Source organism: Dasypus novemcinctus, chromosome 28 (genome assembly GCF_030445035.2).
Source record: "Dasypus novemcinctus isolate mDasNov1 chromosome 28, mDasNov1.1.hap2, whole genome shotgun sequence".
Taxonomy (NCBI): Eukaryota; Metazoa; Chordata; class Mammalia; order Cingulata; family Dasypodidae; genus Dasypus; species Dasypus novemcinctus.
In genome coordinates, this window is record NC_080700.1 from 44,522,337 (window position 1) to 44,542,280 (window position 19,944).

General features: G+C 47.5%; 1 protein-coding gene across 1 annotated transcript in view; it reads left to right on the forward strand.

The window, feature by feature from the left end:
• RAB4A (RAB4A, member RAS oncogene family) overlaps positions 1–14,016 on the forward strand; it is a 49,030-nt gene extending 35,014 nt beyond the window's left edge. The window contains exons 4-8 of the mRNA XM_004454569.4: positions 1,813–1,875; positions 2,563–2,717; positions 5,210–5,305; positions 10,537–10,666; positions 11,217–14,016. Coding sequence (XP_004454626.1) covers positions 1,813–1,875; positions 2,563–2,717; positions 5,210–5,305; positions 10,537–10,652 — 430 coding nt within the window. The 3' untranslated portion in view covers positions 10,653–10,666; positions 11,217–14,016. The remainder of the gene's footprint in view (positions 1–1,812; positions 1,876–2,562; positions 2,718–5,209; positions 5,306–10,536; positions 10,667–11,216) is intronic.
• The last annotated feature ends 5,928 nt before the right edge of the window (positions 14,017–19,944 follow it).

Genomic DNA, 19,944 nt, shown 5'->3' on the forward strand with positions numbered 1-19,944 from the left:
AGTTTTATGTAATTTCTTTTTTTGGAGATACCAGTGATTGAACCTGAGACCTAATACCTGGGAAGCAGGCGCTCAAACTCTGAGCTACATCTGCTCCCGTCTGCTTAAGTTTTTAAAATGATCATTTTTAATTCTGGGGAAGATATGAAAAAAACTGGCATTTTTAAAATACTGCTGATAGGGACACAGCATGCCTTTCTGGAAAGCAGTTTGGCAACATGTCTTAAGATACTTAAAAAGTTAATGCCTTTTCATTAGCTAGGAGGAATGGGGAGTCATTGCTAACGGGTACAGATTTCTCTTTGGGTTGATGAAAGTGTTCTGTAATTAGATAGTGATGATGGTTGCACAACCTTGCGTATGTACTAAAAACCATTCAATTAGACAGTTTTAAAGGGCTAATTTATGGTATGTGATCACATATCAATAAGCTGCTATAAAAGAAGTTCATACCTTTTGACCCAGTCATTCCACTTAAAATAGTCAATTATCAGTAAGGACAAAGATTTAAGTCAGTGATAGATAATTCAGCTTTGCTTTATTGCATAAAAAGTTGGAAACATCTTAAAAGTCCAATTAGGGAAAAGCTTAAAAGACTAATGGTACACACACACACATACACACCGATATATGATGCAATCATTTTGGTTTTTAATGCTTTTTTGGTGACATGGGAAAACATGTTTGTATTAAGTGGAGAATGAAAGCTTCTCAACCAGAGTACTTCAATGGTGTTTATATATATGTGAATTTGTTTAACAAATTAATTTTGATACATATTAATAAGGCATACAATCCATCCAAAATGTACAGTCAGTGGTATTTGGTATAATTACATAGTTGTGCATTCATCACTTCAATCATTATTAGAACATTTCATTATTTCAATACTAATAATAATAAACTAAAAACAAGAAAATTCTTCCCCTTTCAATCTCTGTTTCCCCTGCTGTACATAGCTACTATTTCTGGCTATTCTTGCACAGTTATTCATTTAGTAAGCAGGTTTATTGAGATATACCCACATACTGTATGAACTATCTAAAGTATGTAATCACAGGAAGCAGGCTTGGCTCAATGGATAGGGCGTCCGTCTACCACAGGGGAGGTCTGCGGTTCAAGCCCCGGGCCTCCTTGACCCGTGTGGAGCTGGCCCATGCGCAGTGCTGATGCGCGCAAGGAGTGCCGTGCCACGCAGGGGTGTCCCCCGCGTAGGGGAGCCCTACACACAAGGAGTGCGCCCCGTAAGGAGAGCCACCTGGCGCAAAGGAAAGTGCAGCCTGCCCAGGAGTGGTGCCACACACACGGAGAGCTGACACAACAAGATGGTGCAATAAAAAGAAACACAGATTCCCGGTGCCGCTGATAAGGATAGAAGCGGTCACAGAGGAACACACAGCAAATGGACACAGAGCAGGCAACGGCAGGGAGGGGGCAGTAAGGGGAGAGAAATAAATAAAAATAAATCTTTAAAAAAAATAAAATAATGTATATAATCAGTAGCTTTTGGCATAATCACAATGTTGTGCATCCACCATCCCAGAAAATTTTAAAATTATTTCATTACTCCAGAAGGAAAAATGCTGTCAGATGTTTTTGGATCGTTGCCTTTTTAAAGCGACGTCTGTCCTCGCGTTGTGATTTAAGGAGCCAGAATGGGTGGGGGGCGGCGGTGCTGGTAGGGGCTCGGCTGGGTGGGCTGGGTGGGGGGGGCAGCGGTGCTGGTGGGGGACAGGGCTGGGTGGGCTGGGTGGGGGCGGCGGTGCTGGTCGGGGCTCGGCTGGGAGGGGTCAAGGCCGTTTGCTCTTCCAGGTCTGTGACGAGAAGCTACTACCGCGGCGCGGCGGGGTCGCTCCTGGTGTACGACATCACCAGGTGGGTGCCATCACAGGTAGGCGGCTCTGCGGGCGCAGGGGGGCACCCACGTCTGGTGGCCTCTAGCAGCCAGCATGAGGAGGACGCGCCCTGGGCTTTGGGCGGCGGGAGCAGGCCTGGGCGCCCCTTACGCTCCTGACCCCACGCTGGGCCTCCGCGGGCAAGAGCGAAGCCCGCGCCTGGCGACCACCGACGTGCGGGGCGGAGGTCAGGGACAGCGCCCGAGGGCCGAGGACCCCAGGCGTGCTCCCCGGCGGCCTCGGCTCCGTGGGTAGGACGGGGCGATGACGCCCCTGAGCTGGCGGGGTCGTAGGTTAGCCCCCATCAAGCACTAAGCCGGCTCTGTCTGGGCAGTGGCTGGCGGCCACGCGCGCCCTTCACGTTAATTCAAACTAGAGGGAGTAAGAGGCGCGGCCCTCGGTCTCAGCTGCTTGTGGAGAGCGTCACTTCAGAGCGTCCCTGCCCTGCCCGCGTCTTAGGAGGGGTCTAAGTGGCGGAGCCTGGGTCAGTGCTGGCGAGGGCAAAGAAAAGCAGCGAAGCGTCTGCCCTTTGGCAGCACCCGGTGGGCGTGGGGAATGTCCCCTGCACGCGTGTCGCCCGGGCTGCCGCTCCCCCGAGGTGTTTAGAGTGGTTAAGAGCCGCCGTTTGGTAAAATGCATACATCATTTTCGCCATCTTATCACGCAGCCGGGAAACCTACAATGCGCTTACTAATTGGTTGACAGATGCCAGGATGCTGGCCAGCCAGGGCATCGTCATCATCCTCTGCGGCAACAAGAAGGACCTGGACGCCGAGCGCGAGGTCACCTTCCTGGAGGCGTCCAGGTTCGCGCAGGAGAACGGCAAGTGCCTTCCCGTCCTCTCTCACGCAGGCGCGGAGGTGCCGGCACGCCTCTAAGTTAGAACACCTGCTCCAGTTTTATTTTTTATATGGAGATTATACTGGGGAAGTGTGGAATTTTCCTTTTTTTTTTTTTTTACTATAAATTTAGACTTATTTAGCATCTTTACAGTTATTTTCATTCTGTCTATAAAAGTTCCGATAATGATAAAAATGTATTAACTTGCTGTAATGGCTTTTCACTTCAGAATCCCTGAGCATTGGAGGTCTTGAGTTCTTTTTTTTTTTTTTTTAGTTTTTTTTTCTTTTTTTAAACGAGAAAGTAGACAGATACATGTTGGTAAATGCTAACTGTCCATATTCACATAGAGCAAGGTAACTGAAATTAATAACCATACTTTTAAAAGACCCTAGCCACGTGATGCCATCTTTTTTTTAAAATGTAATTTGAAGCAAAGCTGGTGAAATATTAGTAATAATTTTTTTTAAAAAAGCAACAGATGAAATAGTGGATTTATTTGTCATATTTTACTTGGACTAAATTTAAGTCATTTGATTATAGGTGCTCTTAAAACAAATGCCACATAAAATTAATGATTGCAAGATAAATATTCAGAGATTTTTACATATTTACAATTGACCTTATTAAACATTACACATACGTTCAGTATCAGCTCCCCCTACTCAGTCCTGCTCACCTGTATTCCCTGGCGGAGGTTTTTAGCCAGGGGTCTGTGAGCTCAAATGGAAATCCAAGGACAACAGGCTCAGAGCCCCAGCTCTGTGGTTTAACCCCCTAAGTTTACTCATCGTATTTAACTGACATCAGTGAGATCGTACAATATTCCTCTTTCTGCGTCAGCGTATTTCACTCAGCACGATGTCCTCAGGGTTCAGCCCCGTGGTCGTGCTTCCCAGGTCACTGTGGTAGCACTTCATGATGCGTGTAACTAACTCTGCGGGCTTATAAATGGGGTTGTGGCTGAAAGGGGTCGTCTGAGGAGGTTAATATCAATTGAACGACAGCTGGAGGATCATCTAGGGACTGTGTAACAGTGATTTTCATGGTAGGTGAGGATTGTGGTTGATAATACAAATGCAAGAATATTCGTCTACAAGATTTTAAGAATATGGTGATACATGGGGAAAATACAACTAATGTAGCTCAGACTATACTTAACAGTAACACTGTAATATTTTTGTAGCAAAGGTAGAGAAGATATTATGTCAATGCTAAGGGTCAAAAAAAGAAGATGGGATTTTGTTTTATGAGATGTGAATATGGGCAAGCTTTTTCCCTTCATTTTCTTCATGCCGTTTAACCAATCTGAACCCTGGAGAAACAACTGAGTTTATTTTTTAAGACTAAATGAGATAAATGTGCCTGGACAGAATTTTTTTAGGGTACTGCTTCTGTAATTTGCTTAACTGCCTTTTGTCTGTTATTTTATTTTTGGAAGTTGAATAAAGTTCAAAAAAAATTCAGACACTTAAAAATAATTTTAATTTCTAGAACTTTAAGAAGAAATGGCAAACTAGAGTTCCTCCGGCTAAGGGACTTGGCGGGGAGCTGGGTGGTTTTTCTAGATTCCCAAACCGCCAAGTTGCAGAGGCTCCAGCCAGCCTGCTCCTCCAAACCCACAGACACCCAGGTGCCAGAGGCACCCCCAGACCCGGCTCTCCAACCCGGCACAGCCAGAGCACCCCACGGTCCGTTCCGTGAAACCCTGGCCCGAAGCGCCCAGACGGGCCCAGCCTGGCAGGCACGAACCTGGCCTCCTGAACCAGGTCTGCGACTCCAAGCAAAGCCTCGCGGCCAAGTTTACTTCTGGGTCGACACAACTCGCCAAGAGCGAGAGCGTCCTCGCGTCAGTGCTCAGTTAGACTCTAGGGCTACCAGATTATGTTTTTACAAGTTTACTGGTTTTCTAGTAAGAACATAAACATGAATGGGAAGCATAAGCCATCACAGAAGTTTGTAAAGAAGCTGTTTAGAAACAGAGAAGCATAGAATATTAGAGATGCCATTTAGGTGAATCTCATTTTTACAAAAAAGAAAACAGGCTCGGGTGGTAGGGTCTGTCCTTCCTGCTCTGGTGGACAAAGGAACGTGAATTCTGTGAGGTCAGACAGACAAACTGCATCGTCCCAGACGTGCCTCTGCACGCGTCAGCGGCGTTCGTGGTGGGAGACCGTTTAGAGAAGGGAGGCCCTTCATCTGAGCCCCCACCCGTCGCTCTAACCAGCCTGCTCCCTACTGACACGTGCTCGTGTAGTGAGAGTCACTGTTCACAGAGGGCTAGAGTTCTCCTAGCACATCTAAAAATATATATTGGCATATATTGATTTTTTATTTACAGAAACATATGGTTTTAAGTCATCATTTACACTCCATCTGCTCCTTTAAGAGGATATTAAATGGGCTTTTAATAATTCAAAAATTATGATCGTCTTCTAAACACGGCTTTGTATTTTGTTTGATGTCAATTTTAGAGCTGATGTTTTTGGAAACAAGTGCCCTAACAGGGGAGAATGTCGAAGAGGCCTTTGTACAGTGTGCAAGAAAAATACTTAACAAAATTGAATCAGGTAAAAAGCTTTGTGTTAATAAACTTCTGCATATCTCGCTTTTGAGTTCAATAGGATCACTTTTTAATGTTTTTAGGAGGGATTTCCCCAAAAATATTCTCTCACCTTCTGCATCCTGGGATTGCCACTTATTGTTTTGCTTTTTTTTTTTTTTTTTTAAAGATTTATTTATTTATTTAATTTCCCCCCCTCCCCTGGTTGTCTGTTCTTGGTGTCTATTTGCTGCGTCTTGTTTCTTTGTCCGCTTCTGTTGTCGTCAGCGGCACGGGAAGTGTGGGCGGCGCCATTCCTGGGCAGGCTGCACTTTCTTTTCACGCTGGGCGGCTTTCCTCACGGGCGCACTCCTTGCGCGTGGGGCTCCCCCACGCGGGGGACACCCTTGCGTGGCACGGCACTCCTTGCGCGCATCAGCACTGCGCATGGCCAGCTCCACACGGGTCAAGGAGGCCCGGGGTTTGAACCGCGGACCTCCCATATGGTAGACGGACGCCCTAACCACTGGGCCAAAGTCCGTTTCCCGCCACTTATTGTTTTGAAGGTCATGTTCATGTAGGTGAAGAAAGCCTGCCGCTCTCGTCAGGAAGGTTTCCACGGGCCAGTAATAAAAGAGAATAAATAAGCCAGTTGAAACAAGTTTCAGGCAGTGTTTGTTTTTGGAAACGGGCCTTTGCCTACTCTTTCAAAAGCCTGCTCATCCTGTTGAACGAGTTGTCATCTGTCCTGGCTGGGGGATCAGTTATGAAATGTTGATGGGGTTTTGAATAAATTATGTCACATTGGTAGCTTCAGATTGGGTCATCAGCAGTGTGATCAAGTGTAAATTTTTAGTTCTGGAGCTAACTGAGCCTGAATTGTAATTTGTCCTGTTATTGTTGTGAGCATTGCTTCAGTAAAAATAAATTTAAGGTCACTCCTAATTTAGAAATAGTGAACTAAAGTACTATGTAGTTGTCATTTCTTAAATTGGATTATTTAAATATTACCAAAATTTTATGTGGGCATCCGCCTTTTTAATTAATTCATTCAAGTATCTGAGTGCGTAGTGTTTGTCAGGTGCTAGAATAAACTGCTGTCTTTTCCCTCAACAAGCTTTCATGGGATACAATCAAAAGACAATTACGGGGAGCGGATGTGGCTCCGTGGTTGAGCACCTGCTTCCCAAGCACGCAGTCCTGGGTTCGATCCCCTGTACCTCCTAAAAACAAACAAACAAAAAAACTGTCAGCTTCTATGTGGGGTGATGGAAACTCTTGGTAGCAGATAGTAGTGACAACATTGTGACTATAGTTAACACCACTGAATTTTACATTTGAAAGTGGCCAAGACAGAAAACTTAGGTTGTCCCAGAATATTTTTTTAATCAGAGATTTGTTAACACAGTCAACCCCACAGTTGCTTATGGACTATTGTTAACAGTGTAATTATTATAATACTGTTTCATCTACTGTTACAAAGTATCACATTAATGCAAATTGTTAATAACAGGGAAAATTGAGTTTGTGAGAGGGGTATGGGAACTCTTGAACTTTATGCATTATTCTGTAAATCTAAAACTTGTCTAATAAAAAATAATTTCAAAAAAACAACTGTCTTTGGGGAGCAGGTGTAGCTCAGTGGTTGAGTGCCTGCTTCCCACGTACGAGGTCCTGGGTTCAATCTCTGGTGCCTCCAAAAAAAAAAAAGATAAAGACATTGTGAGCTGGTGTGGTAGATGTAGTAATTTTGAGATGCGCTGGCTCTCACGGTCACACAAAGAGAGGGAATCTGCAGCTGCTGGGGAGAGCTTCCAGGAGAGGTGAGGAGTTAAGTGTCATCTCTTGAAGTCCAAGGGAGAGTGGGAAGGAGGGGTTCAGCAGAGGGGCGGCGTGATTGAGATGGGGAGAAAGCGACATTTAAGCCCTCGCCCCGCAGGGGTGAAGCCGGAGCGGCGCCCGCTCAGCCTCGTCACGGAGCTGGCGCTCCCGCCTCGCCGGCGGCCGGTTCTCAGCCCTGCCTGTTCACGAGTGTCCCGGGGACGCGTTAGGAAATGCTCGTCCCTGCCGGGGCCACCTCGGGGGCTTTGAACAGTGAGCCCGGAACACGGCGCGAGCATAAAGCCCCCCAAGGGTCCTCGCGGGCTCCCCAGATGGAGGCCGCCGACCCTTGAGGGTGTTGGGCGGCGAGTGGTGGGGCTGGTGGGTTCAGGTCAGTCGTGGACAGAGGGGGCTGTGCTGGGGGGGAGGGGACAGCCCAGGTGATGGCGTTTTGGGGCAATCTGAGTCAAGGTGGCTGAATAAAGCGAACCAGACTCAAGTAGATGGAGAGGTCTCGATGAGTCTAAGACACTTGGGCAGTGCCCACTGGGGCAGGGCCGCAGCTTTGCGCGGGGGAGCGAGGGTGTGTGCGCGTGGGGCCAAGAGCGGGGGCTGAGGCCTTGAGCAAGTCGGTAAAGGGGCGCCACGTAAGCCAGAGGACAGGCAGGTGTCGGGGACAGAGGCGAGGCTGGCTTTGGCGTGCTGGCTCTGCGGACACGCCGAGTTCCCTCGCCGGCTCTGGGGAGAATTCTGGGTCTGCAGTGACCGTTGGGAGTCACCAGCTTGTCGGAATGGTTGGAACTGAGAAAGGAGGTGCCCATCCAGAGAGTCCAGAGTGAGCGAGCAGTGGCTCACGAGCACAAGCGGGAGAGGAGCCGAGGAGAGGAGCTGAGAAGGAGAACAGGAGATGGTCAGAGATACAGGGAAAAAACAGGAGCGAGGTGGGTGTCGTTTAAGCCCAGATTTTAGAACGGCGAAGGCGTGTTCAGATCAGATGCGATAGAGGAGGTTAAGAAGCCGAGGCGCGCCTGCCGGGAGGTGGGGCACTAGGGAGTCGAGGTCGTCGTTACCTGGAACCGTTCCAGGTTGGGAAGGTGGAACACTAGCCGCCAGCTCCGACCGGCGGGAGGTGGGAAGGGGTGAGAGGAGCGGCTTGTCGGGAGGGCACAGGGGCCGTGGCAACGGAGGGTTTGCGTGGAGGAGCTGCGCAGAGGGAGCGAGAGAGAAGGGGGCGCTGGGCAAGGAGCAGAGCCGGTCCAGGGCGCAGACGGGGGACTGGATCTCAACAGAAAAAGGCACTTCCTCCTTTTGTACTTTTTCACTCTGAAAAGAAAATTACTAAACTTGGTACAGGAACTCTTAAAGATGCTGTAAGAAACATTTATCATAAATTTGGTTTAGTGTCGAATATTAGGTTCAACATGACACTTTATTTAAATTATCTTGCAACTTTATCATCACATCCATAAACACAGATGTAAGCTGCCTCATGTAAACCCTTTTAAGATATACATCTTCTGAAGTAATAACATACAAAATTATGAAGATATAAATTAGGATTCTTTTTTTATTTTAAGATTTATTTGTATTTATTTCTCTTCCCCCGCCCCCGCTCTGTCTGTTCACTGTGTGTTCTTCTGTGTCCACTTCTCTTCTTGTCAGTGGCACCAGGAATCTGTGTCTCTTTTTGTTGCATCATCTTGTTGTGTCAGTTCTCCGTGTGTGCGGCGCCACTCCTGGGCAGGCTGAACTTCTTTTGCACTGGGCGGCTCTCCCTATGGGGCGCACTCCTTGCACGTGGGGCTCCCCTGTGCAAGGGACACCCCTGCATGGCATGGCGCTCCTTGCACACATCAGCACTGCGCATGGGCCAGCTCACCACGTGGGTCAGGAGACCCTGGGTTTGAACCCTGGACCTCCTGTGTGGTAGGTTGACACTATCCATTGAGCCAAGTCCACTTCCCTAAATAAGGATTCTCAAGCAGTAATTTTTTATTTTTAGTTTTTAAATTGGCAGTACATCCACATAGTTCAAAAACCATTATTCCCCCATATACACAAATTAGTGTTTTTTTAACTGCTACATCTTTGCTTTTTTCATGTACCGTAGTAAGAGAGCTTCCATAAACACGTGCGCACATGCACACACTGTAAATGTGTATGTGAAATGTAGACTACTCCCTTGTCTGTGTGACCATTACTTACCAGTTTACCTTGTGCATTTGGATTGTTGCCAGCATGTTGCTGTTAGAAACAATGTTGCAGTAAATAGCCTTTTATGTATCATTTCACTTATGTGAGAGTATACCTGTGGGATAGATTCCCAGAAGTGGAATTGCTGGGTGAAAGCACATGGATAAGGTTTGGAATAGAGGCTGTCCAGTTGTCTCCTTTTGGGGTTGTAGCAATTTATAATCATGCTAGGAATGAATTAAAGGGCTTATTTCACTAAAGCCAAGCAAATACAATGTATGTTATCATGTTTGGATTTTTGCCAATCTGATCACTGAAAAATAGTATCTCTGTAGTTTTATTTAGTTTTAGATGTGTTTTTTTTCCCTCGTCTTTTTTTTTTTTAATTTATTTAATCCCCACCCCCCCCCCTCCCCCGGTAGTCTGTTCTCAGTGTCTTTTTGCTGCGTCTTGTTTCTTTGTCCGCTTCTGTTGTCGTCAGCGGCACGGGAAGTGTGGGCGGCGCCATTCCTGGGCAGGCTGCACTTTCTTTCACGCTGGGCGGCTCTCCTTGCGGGGAGCACTCCTTGCGTGTGGGGCTCCCCTATGCGGGGACACCCCTGCGTGGCAGGGCATTCCTTGCGCGCATCAGCACTGTGCATGGGCCAGCTCCACACGGGTCAAGGAGGCCCAGGGTTTGAACCGCGGACCTCCCATGTGGTAGACAGATGCCCTAACCACTGGGCCAAGTCCGTTTCCCTTTCCCCTCGTCTTTTAATTATATAAATTGACGTGGTAGAACCTCAGCTTCTTTGTAAAAAGTTTATCGATTCATTGACCAGATGCATTTTGAGAGCCCACTCTGTGCCAGGAATTACATTTGGTACTGGAGATAACACGGAGGACAGGAGGGCAATCCCAGTGCAGAAAAGACGGTGTTTATTTGTGTGTGCATAACATATGCACGTAATTCTAAATGCAAAAAGTACAAAAGCGCCTGGGGTGAAAGGTCCCTTCCCTTCCCACGCCTTCCCTGTCCCCAAGCCATGGGGACTCGCTTGGCGTCACCCACCGTCACCACCCTTCCAGAGGTGCTACTTGTGCCTGTGCAGGCAAGCACGCACGTGTCCAGGCTGATGTGTCCTCCACTAAGATGCTGGCATACACACCCACGGCGCTCTCTGTCTTGCTTTTTTCCCACTTAATATATTTTGAAGGTCCCAGAAACATGAAACTTTCTCAAAAAACTTCTCGGTTGGTCCTCAGGTGAGCTGGATCCAGAAAGAATGGGCTCAGGGATCCAGTACGGGGACGCCGCTCTGAGGCAGCTGCGGTCGCCCCGTCGCGCCCAAGGGCCCGGGGCGCAGGAGTGCGGCTGTTAGGCGCGGCCGCGCAGGTGAGTGGCGTCCGTCCCCTCGGTGCTGGACCCCCGTCCCCTCCGATGGCCGCGTGGCCTCTCCACACCGGGCTCCTCACGGTGGAATTAGCCCGAGCGGCTGTTCTGCTGCTTTTTGCAGCTAAATTCCAAAAAGGAGATATGATGACACAATTGAAGCTTAGTTGTGACTGCAAGGATTTAAACTGTAGGAACGCCTAGCGCTCTTGCTGGAAGGAAAGGACACGCATCCGTGGAGTGACAGAGTCTCTTGCCTCTATGTCCGTGAGAGACTGTCCTGGTTAAAGTCTCAATGAGCATGCCCTTTGCTACAATAGAAGCCTCGTTTACGAAGTTAGCCAGTGCAGGTTTTTAATGTTTTAAAGCTTCCTCTTTTTCCCCATTACCGCTGGACTTTTTATGTATGGTCACCTTTATCTACTGGGCATAGGTAAGCACTAAATTAAAGATGGCAATATTCTCTAATTCCCTCTTGGGCTACTAAGTTACACTTATTTATACATTGTAATTCTTTAGATAATTATCTAAATTGTTCTTAATATTTTTTTAGGTGTACATACAGTGGTATTTGGGACACAATTGTTGGAGCTGGAAGAATCTGAAGGTTTTTTTTACCACCATCTTTTTCTACTCTACACAGAAGTAGATCTTTGTGGGAAAAAGTAATTTGGGGTATAATGCCAGCTAGTAGATGTGGCACAGCAAACTATATAATCTAACTCAATGGACAATACCATTAGATGTATACATGTATGTACAAATTTCCTGTTCCCCAGTTTTCCTTCTACCTTTAGTTTAAAACATGGCTATGTACTGTATATCCCGTAGCCCCGTAGGTCCCCTCAGCATGGTATATGATGTATGATATATTAGAATGTTGCCTTACATGCAGTTTAGTATTTTATTTTTTTTAATCATATGAACTAAAATTTGTTAATTGTGAGGTCTGCTTTTATCATCATGTCAATTATATTGCACATATTGGTTATATTTATGACCTGATATTCAGAGACTCTACTCTGGCATTGATGACCAGTGCGTTCCTCATTTAATTCTGTTTACCACATTCTACATAGTGTTGATGCGGCCTGCGCTTGAAATGCTAGATCAGTAGTTATTCACTAACATACCAAAATAAAGCAAAGAATGGAGTTTTTCCCATTAACTTTATACTGTCCTGCTCTGTTGGTTTCGAAGCATCTTCGTCCAGCTCAACTCAGGAAACACACCTCTCGAGCCTGCTCTGGCCTGGCCGCGGGAAGGCGTGGGTTCCAGGCCCTCCAGCCGCCTGCTGGGTTCGGCTCCCAGCGGTTGGCGAGTCGCGATAGACCTGGGGCTCGGGGCAGCTCCGCCGGCCCCTCGGTCGGTCTGGTCTCCCTGCGAGAAAACGCCTTGTCTGAGTTCAGTGGTCTAGCATCACTGTCTCTTTACTAAGTCTTCCATTGTTTCATGTTAATTTTAAGAAAACCACTAAGTTCAGTTACTACCAAAGGGACCCCACTCATGAAGAAGTTTCCTTATAGGTTGGCTGAATACTTACATGCCATACTGCAGTCATCAAGTCAACTGGTTTTTAATTCCCCTGGGGTATGTCGAAGCATAATAGATTTTGTATTACTAAGACTTGTTTTAATATCTTAAAATGTCAATACAAAAAAATACATAATGGAAATTTGCTTGAAACTTGGAATGGAGTGTTATTTAATTCTGTAAGCTAAAATCTATTCCCTTTACATGTGTTCGTAAATGGTAGCTGCCACTGATGGTAAATTCACTTCACTTTCAGTCAGCACGTGTCCACTGCCTCTCTTGTTGCTTCACTTTAATCAGCAAACCCTGGGAAGTGTCTTTTGAAAACATCTGCATATATCTGTTTTAGATATTTTTAAGTTTTGGTTTTTTAGGCCTTGAATATTTTATTTTGAAACAAAATCTGAAGCACATTTTCAGACCGAACTACTTCTTGGATGTTGCCAGAAGAATTTTTCACTTAACACCTCGTTTGTGATCATTTTGCTTAGCTACTCATTTTTTTTAACAGTTTTTTGCATGGGATGGGAGCATGTCTATCCTAACAAATCAGTTTATTTGAGAGTAAGAATTTTTAAAATAAATTTGGTTTATAAATGAGCCTATTAACTGAAAAACAGGTACCACGTACCATCCACATCCTTTGACCAATAAAAGTTGCTGAGGAGCCAAGCCATGGTGGTCAATGATAGCTCCTGCCTGCAGGAAAAGCAGAAGGAGAAGATCATTTGGTTTTGGTCAGTCTAGTAATAAATATATACATTTATACATTATGTATACATTTCCCTCAACTTTCTGAGTTTTCAGGAAGCCTTTAATTTACATTTCTAGAAAAGTAACTTTTCGGTCTTCCTGGAAAAAGATTTAAAGTCCATTTAGCCTTGAGATTGAATTTATTCTTTTTACCATCCAGCATTTAAGTAAAAATGACATCACATTTTGGGAGTTGGTAATAGTTTTGTTGAAAACATATTGTGTCTTGTTAACATTTGTTGAAATCTAAGATGGATTAGCAGAGTAATAATATTCAGCATAAAGAATCTGATGCCAAAATTAGAAACCTATGATTTGTGACTCCTACTGTGGCATAGTAGATGGATTTTCATTTTCTGTCCTCTTTGCCCCCTTTTTAGAGGAAAGATTTGAGGGGATTTTTGAACACACGTTAATTTCTAGTAATGTTTTGCTCCAGTTGTGAAATGAGCCTCTTTACTAACCAGTATAACTGCTCATGTGGTAGAAACTGAGCTCGTCCCCGTTGTCACTCGGCTGCCTCCTAATTGCATTAACTTCCTTAAAGAGTCATTTTTAGGATTTTAGAGGAATTTATCTGAGAACACTATACTTAACCAGTTGTGGTAAGACAGTGACTAAGTTGTCAGCTGCCACCCTCTAAGCTTAAAAAATACGGATTAAGGGGCAAATGTAGCTCAAATGGTTGAGCACCTGCTTCCCATGTATGAGATCCTGGATTCAATCCCTAGTACCTCCTTAAAAACAAACAAACAAAAAAACCGCCTACTGGTAGAAAAGAATGTAATTAGGGTATCTCTTTTTCTTTTAAAGTAATGTTTATGTACTTTTTAATTTGTTAGTATGGGAAATTTTTAAGCATACAAATATAGAGAGACTAATACAATGAACCACTATATCAGCTAGCTTCAACAATGGCCAGCATTGTGCAAATCTTGTATTGTCTATCTTCACTCCAATTTTTTTATGCTGTAGGGTTTGAAAATATCCAAAGCATCTGTCATTTCACCCAAAAATAATTCAGTATGTATTTCCAACTGATAAGAATAAACTTTTTTTTTTCTGTATATGATCACCATAAGACTGGGACCTTGTTAAAAAGACCTTGTTCCAAAGCCAAGAATGGCTGTCTTTTCTTATCTTGCAAGTTTATAAAGTTGGTTTTGGGTATGTATTGGGAAAACTAAGAGTGCTTCTTTATTGCAGTATGGAAGGAGGTGGTTTCCCAGCTCGTACCAGTTATACCAGAAGTGCTGTCCAGAGCCAGGGAGGGGGGACAGACGAATGGACGGACAGACAAACAGACCAGCCACCAGCTGCCATCCCCAGCCCGCGTGGCCTCTGGGCAACTGAGCAATTGCCATACTGGGTGTTAGTGTTGTAATTATCCATTAGAAACATGAGGTGTTTCATCTAAATCTTCTCAACATGTCTATATCCTGTCGTGAAGAATCCATTTTATCTAAAGAAACATTTAGCATTGACACATGCACTCTGACGCCTTACCCTGATCAGCTGTGAAGTTGTGAGGCTGGAGTTGAGCCAGACCAGAAACTTGCAGAAATTACAGTGTGCTCTGTCATGCTCGAGGATATTGTCATTAAACTGCTGTAGGGAGTTGAATGAAAAATAACTAGAAACCTGTGCTCCACAACTCCTTTTCTCTAACTTACTGATGGAAAGTGTAACTTTCATTTTTAAAGATAACTAGAATAAAGGGAAAAAATGTGCTAAATCTCTAGAGATGTTACATTCCAAACTATCGTGGAGATAATTATGTTCACTCAATATTGAAGGCTCTGTTAACAATGCATGAGGGGGATGTGGATGTGGCTTAAGCAACTGAGCTCCCGCCTACCACATGGAGGTCCCTGGTTTGGCTCCCAGGACCTCCTAAAGAAGACAGCGAGCTGGTGCTACAGGCAGGTGTGGGAAGCTGATGCAACAAAGTAACACAACAAGAGACACAAGAAGAAAAAGCATAATAAGAGAGACAACAAAGCAGGGAGTGGAGGTTCCCAGTGCCTCCTAAAGAAGACAAGCAAGACAGCAAGCTGACGCAACATGATGATACAACAAGAGGCACAAGAAGAAAAACGTAATGAGAGAGACAACAACAACAAAAAAAAGAGACAACAAAGCAGGGAGCAGAGGTTCCCAGTGCCTCCTAAAGACAAGACAGCAAGCTGACACAAGATACAGGCACGGCAAGCTGATGCAACATGATGCACAAGAAGAAAAACATAATGAGAGACACAACAAAGCAGGGAACAGAGATGGTTCATGAGATTAGGTGCCCCCCCCCCCACATCAGAGGTCCTGGGTTCAGTTCCCTGTGCCTCCTAAAGAAACTGAGACAATGAGCAGACACAGCAAGTGCAAACATCGAGGGGATGGAGAGGGAGAACTAAAATAATTCTTTAAAAAAAATACAGGAGGGTAAAATGCCAATTTCCCCATTTGGTGGGTAGCCCTCAAATTTGTTTTACATTGAATAGGAAATTTTCTAGTATGATTACTTCAAAGTAGGTCACCACTTTATTCCCTTTTCTAGAAAAACCGTTTTGGCTTTGTGGCCCTCATGGGCATGCCGTGCCCGCCTGCTGCCCTGCTTCCTGGGGAAATGGAGCATCAGTGGGGGACTTGGCGGTGGTCCTGGGCTGCCCCCGAGCCCCCGCGTGTCCGTCCCTTCAGCCGTGGTGCTTCCCGCGTCCGCTGCCGGGCAGCCGCCGGGCCCTGGGGGTTGAGCTCGCACTGCCCTCCCCGCACCGGCCCCTCTGTGCTGACCCCGGGACCCTGGCCGCATCCCTTTGTCTCCTGGTCCAGGCCTGGGCCTCCTTGGGGCCTCCCGTGTGCCCAGGGCGCGGTGCACGCTGTGGAAGGACAGATGGCCAGGTCTGCATGTCCCCATAAACCCGACTTGGGAGTGGAGAAGTACCGAGATTTCGCTGGTCAGCCAATCCCACAAGCTCCCTCGAGCTAACCCCGGGAGTGGGCCCTCCTGGGGGCGGCGGTGCCCGTGTCGGCGCAGGACAGGGCCCCGCTGACCTGGTTTACATTCAGGGGTTCAGTGTCCTTGTGAATTTTCTCTGCCCTGTTGACCTCTCTCTGCCTCTCGCAGCACGGCTTGTTAGTGTAAAATTGGGAAGCTTTAGGTTAAAGGACTGAGAGGCAACAGAGATCATTGTTTGAATCTGCTTTTAAGGCCAGGCCTGTATCAGCTGCCGTGGGTGGCACATTCCATGGCTCAGCAGTGCCCATCGGGGTGAGAGGTCAGATCAGTCGTTGCTCTTCATCCCACGTGCTCGGTTGCACTGACAAGTCCCGGTGCTGACGCAGAAGCCAGAGCTGTGATTGTCTTGAAAGTCAGTAGCGCTAACCACCTTTTTGAAAGAATATTGGAATGGGAAATAATACTTTTCCTACCCTAATTTTAAAAGATCAACTGTTTCATCTAAAACATCTGAGCAATGAGAATTTCTCATTTGTATCTGGAGAAATCCCACTGCAGGTTGTTACAGTTGCCAGTTGCTTCTTTTGTTGTTTGCTACATTTCCAACCCCTTGTCAAAGTGGAGAACTTAATGCCCACTTTCCTTTAAAAGGAATTAGAGGAGAAATTACTCAACAGTTTTTATTTATTTGTTTGTTTATATTTCTCTCCCCTTCCCCCCCCTCCCAAGTTGTCTGCTTTCTATGTCCATTCACTGCGTGTTCTTCTGTGTCTGCTTGTACTCGTCAGTGGCACTGGGAATCTGTGCCTCTTTTTTTTGTTGCATCATCTTGCTGCATCAGCTCTCCCTGTGTGTGGTGTCACTCCTGGGCAGGCTGCACTTTCTTTCACGCTGAGCGGCTCTCCTTACAGGGCGCACTCCTTGCACATGGGGCTCCCCTATGCAGGGACACCCCTGCATTGCACAGCACTCCTTGTGCACGTCAGCACTGCACACAAGCCAGCTCCACACAGGTCAGGAGGCCCTGGGATTGAACCCTGGACCTCCCATGTGGTAGGCGGACGATCTATTGGCTGACCCAAATCTGCTTCCCAACTGGACAGTTTTTAGATGAACAAGAACCTCATTTTTAATGCTCTCAATTGAAATGTCTATAACAACAAAACCCCAAAGGGGCACAGCATTTCTTACAGCTTAAAGTAGTCTCATACTGAGCATCTAACTTAAATTCAAAAATAACCCTCTCCAGAGCTCCTGCCCATCTCAGCACTGAGGGGCCAGCGTGGGGGTCCTGGGGTGGCCGGTGGGGGGGGGCAGCGGCACAGCAAAGTTGGGCAAATGCAGGGATGCCTGGCAGGGGAATCTTTTATCATCAACATTTTATTGCGAAAATTCCAAACACAATGTCTTTTCGAATTTTAAGAACTATAAACAGTTCTTAAATTTTAACTGCTAAGTGTGTTTTTCGTTTTTAAAATACCTTTAGTGCTAAGTTGTTAGAGGTGGGGAATAAGTTGATTTCATCACTGAAACCGTGTTTTGATTTTTTTTAAAACTTGCAAGTGTAACAGCTTGCTTTTCTGACCCCGCCCTCAGTAAATTGAAATTCCAAGTTTAACGTGCATGCTGATTGGCTTACAGGGTGTGTGTCCAAATCTCCCTGCTCTTGGCACTTGACGCTGTCCTGGCGGTGGGAGGCTGCACTTGACCCCACACAGCCCCGCTTGCGCCCTCGAGAGCGGCGTCTCCTGTGTTTCTCAGCAGCTGCCCTGTGCTATCTGCTGACCCTAGCTAGCCCTTGTCCCTGCTGCATCTCGTTTCAGTCTATTTAGCTTAGTCCTTAAAGAAGAAATGCATTATCTATTCTCCGGGCCTTTTCCTTTCCCTGTAAGGGTTATTCTGGGGCGGCCGCCTCTTCCCTTTCTACTCCCAGGGCTGCTGGTGACTCAGCGCTGACCCTGCTTCAGGCTTCTCCCGTGTGTCGCTGTTCTGGGGGCCCTAAGCCGGAAGCGCAGGCGGGCGTGTGCTGGGGGTTTCTACCCTCACCGGGTCCCACCGCAGCCGTCGGGTTTGCCCCGTTGCCGGGTGGCACTGCACGGCCTCGGAGCCATCGCGCTGGGCTCAGCAGACGGCACAGGTGGCAGGTGAGCCCACGTCAGAGCCTGCAGGTGCCAGCGGGGCCTGGCGCGCGCCCTGGGGACGCCCCTGCACCCAGCGGAGGGGGTGGCCCCGGCAGGAGGAGCTCTCAGGGAGTTGGCGCCTACTGTGGCCTGAGGCACAGGTGCTCCCGGGTCACCCAACGCCAGGCCCCCTGCCCAGTACGGACGCAGGAAGCGGCGTAGACACGGCCACCACGAAGTCACCACGAAGTCACCAGAGCAACGACATGTAAGCGGCAGCCTTAGCTGTTGCCAAACCACCCCTCTGTCTGGTGTAGGCGTCTCCCAGTGAACAGGGCCAGCTTTTTAAAAAGTGTAAGCTGACGTCGCGGGCACGCAGGAGATCACGCAGCGCAGGCCGGCACACCAGGCGCCCCCTGTCGCAGGCAGGAAGTTGGCGGCGGTGCCTTATACGGGCCCTTAAAGCAACGGGAGCGGCGGTACCGCTGGCCTGGAACGGGCCCGGGGACGCCCTGTGCGCCGCGTCCCCTGTAGGTCGCCGGTCCCCAGGGCAGGGGCGGGTGGGCCGCAAGGCTCGGGACCGCGAGCGCCCAGAGCAGAGCTCAGCTGGGCACAAGAGGAGTCGGCGGCCAAGGCCCCTCTTCAGTATCCATCAGGTCAGAGTGGCCCCAGGGAACTTGTTACAAGTTCCTGCCGCCAAGAGAGCGGGAGGCGCAGCGCTTTAAACCTACCGCGAAAAAGATGTAATCGAGGTTCGTTGTTGCTCTGGTGACGTCCTCCCTTGGTGGCCATGTCACAGCACCGTGCTGCTCTGTAAAGGGGCATCTGGGCCGGCGCCTCGCTGCGGGGTGCGCGGGCTCCGGGAGCTCCCGGGGCAGGAGGCGGAGCAGGGAACGTGTGTTCAGAACGTTAAAAAGCCCGGAGCCCCGACGGCCAGCAGTCAGCCCTGGGCCTTGCGGGACTCGAAGAGTTCCAGGCTTCCTAGGAGGTGGTTGTCCTTTGTAAAGGTTACTCTTTCCAGTGACAATACAGACTTTATATCTCACTATCCAAAAGCCGCCGAGTCGTGCACACCGGCTGGCTGTGCTCTCCAGCCACATTCGGGCCGAGGGCACAGGTGGCAGCCCCGTGCCCTCCTCTTACCTGCCCAGGTGAGCGGCCTCGGCCGATGGGCCCCGAGGATTCTCCTTCCAGGACCCCAGCTTGGGGTCACCCGGCTTGGGACACGCACACCACAGAATGGTACGTGCAGTCATTGCCTTGTTCTGAAGGCTGGGTATTTTTTTGTTTGTTCTGTTTTCCCCAGGCTTTTTTTTTTCTTTTTTAATGGCTAATAATTCTTAAATTTCAAACATCAAAGCAGTATGAAAAGGTCAACACTGGGTCTCTCCATCTCTCTACTCCTTCCAGAGTTTCTTGATGCAGATACACATTTTTATGTCCCTCTCTTTAAACAAAAGATAACACAGTTTATGCACTTTATCTTTTTTACACCTAAATTCTGTCCCGGGCTCTCTCTACATCTCAGTGTATGGAGAGCTTTCTAATTCTTAGTAAATGCTGCGAGATGTTCTCTGTGGAGCTAGACTATGGTTTCCTTGTTGAAGTTGAGTCATTTCCGATTCTCTGGTTCTTCTGAGGTAATTCCAGCGCGATCTGATGAGCCCCGGCTCTGCCAGCCTCTCCGTCTTCACCCACATTCGCCTCCCCGCATCCGTCAGCTTGACCCCTTTTCAGTTTAGCTCGTTTGTACCGCTGATGAAAGGATCCGTTCACAAGTCACAGCATTCCTAAATGTGAAGGCACTCAACAACGGAGCTTCAAATACACGAAGCAGGGAAGCGGACTTGGCCCAGTGGTTGGGGCGTCCGTCTACCACATGGGAGGTCCACGGTTCAGACTCCGGACCTCCTTGACCCGTG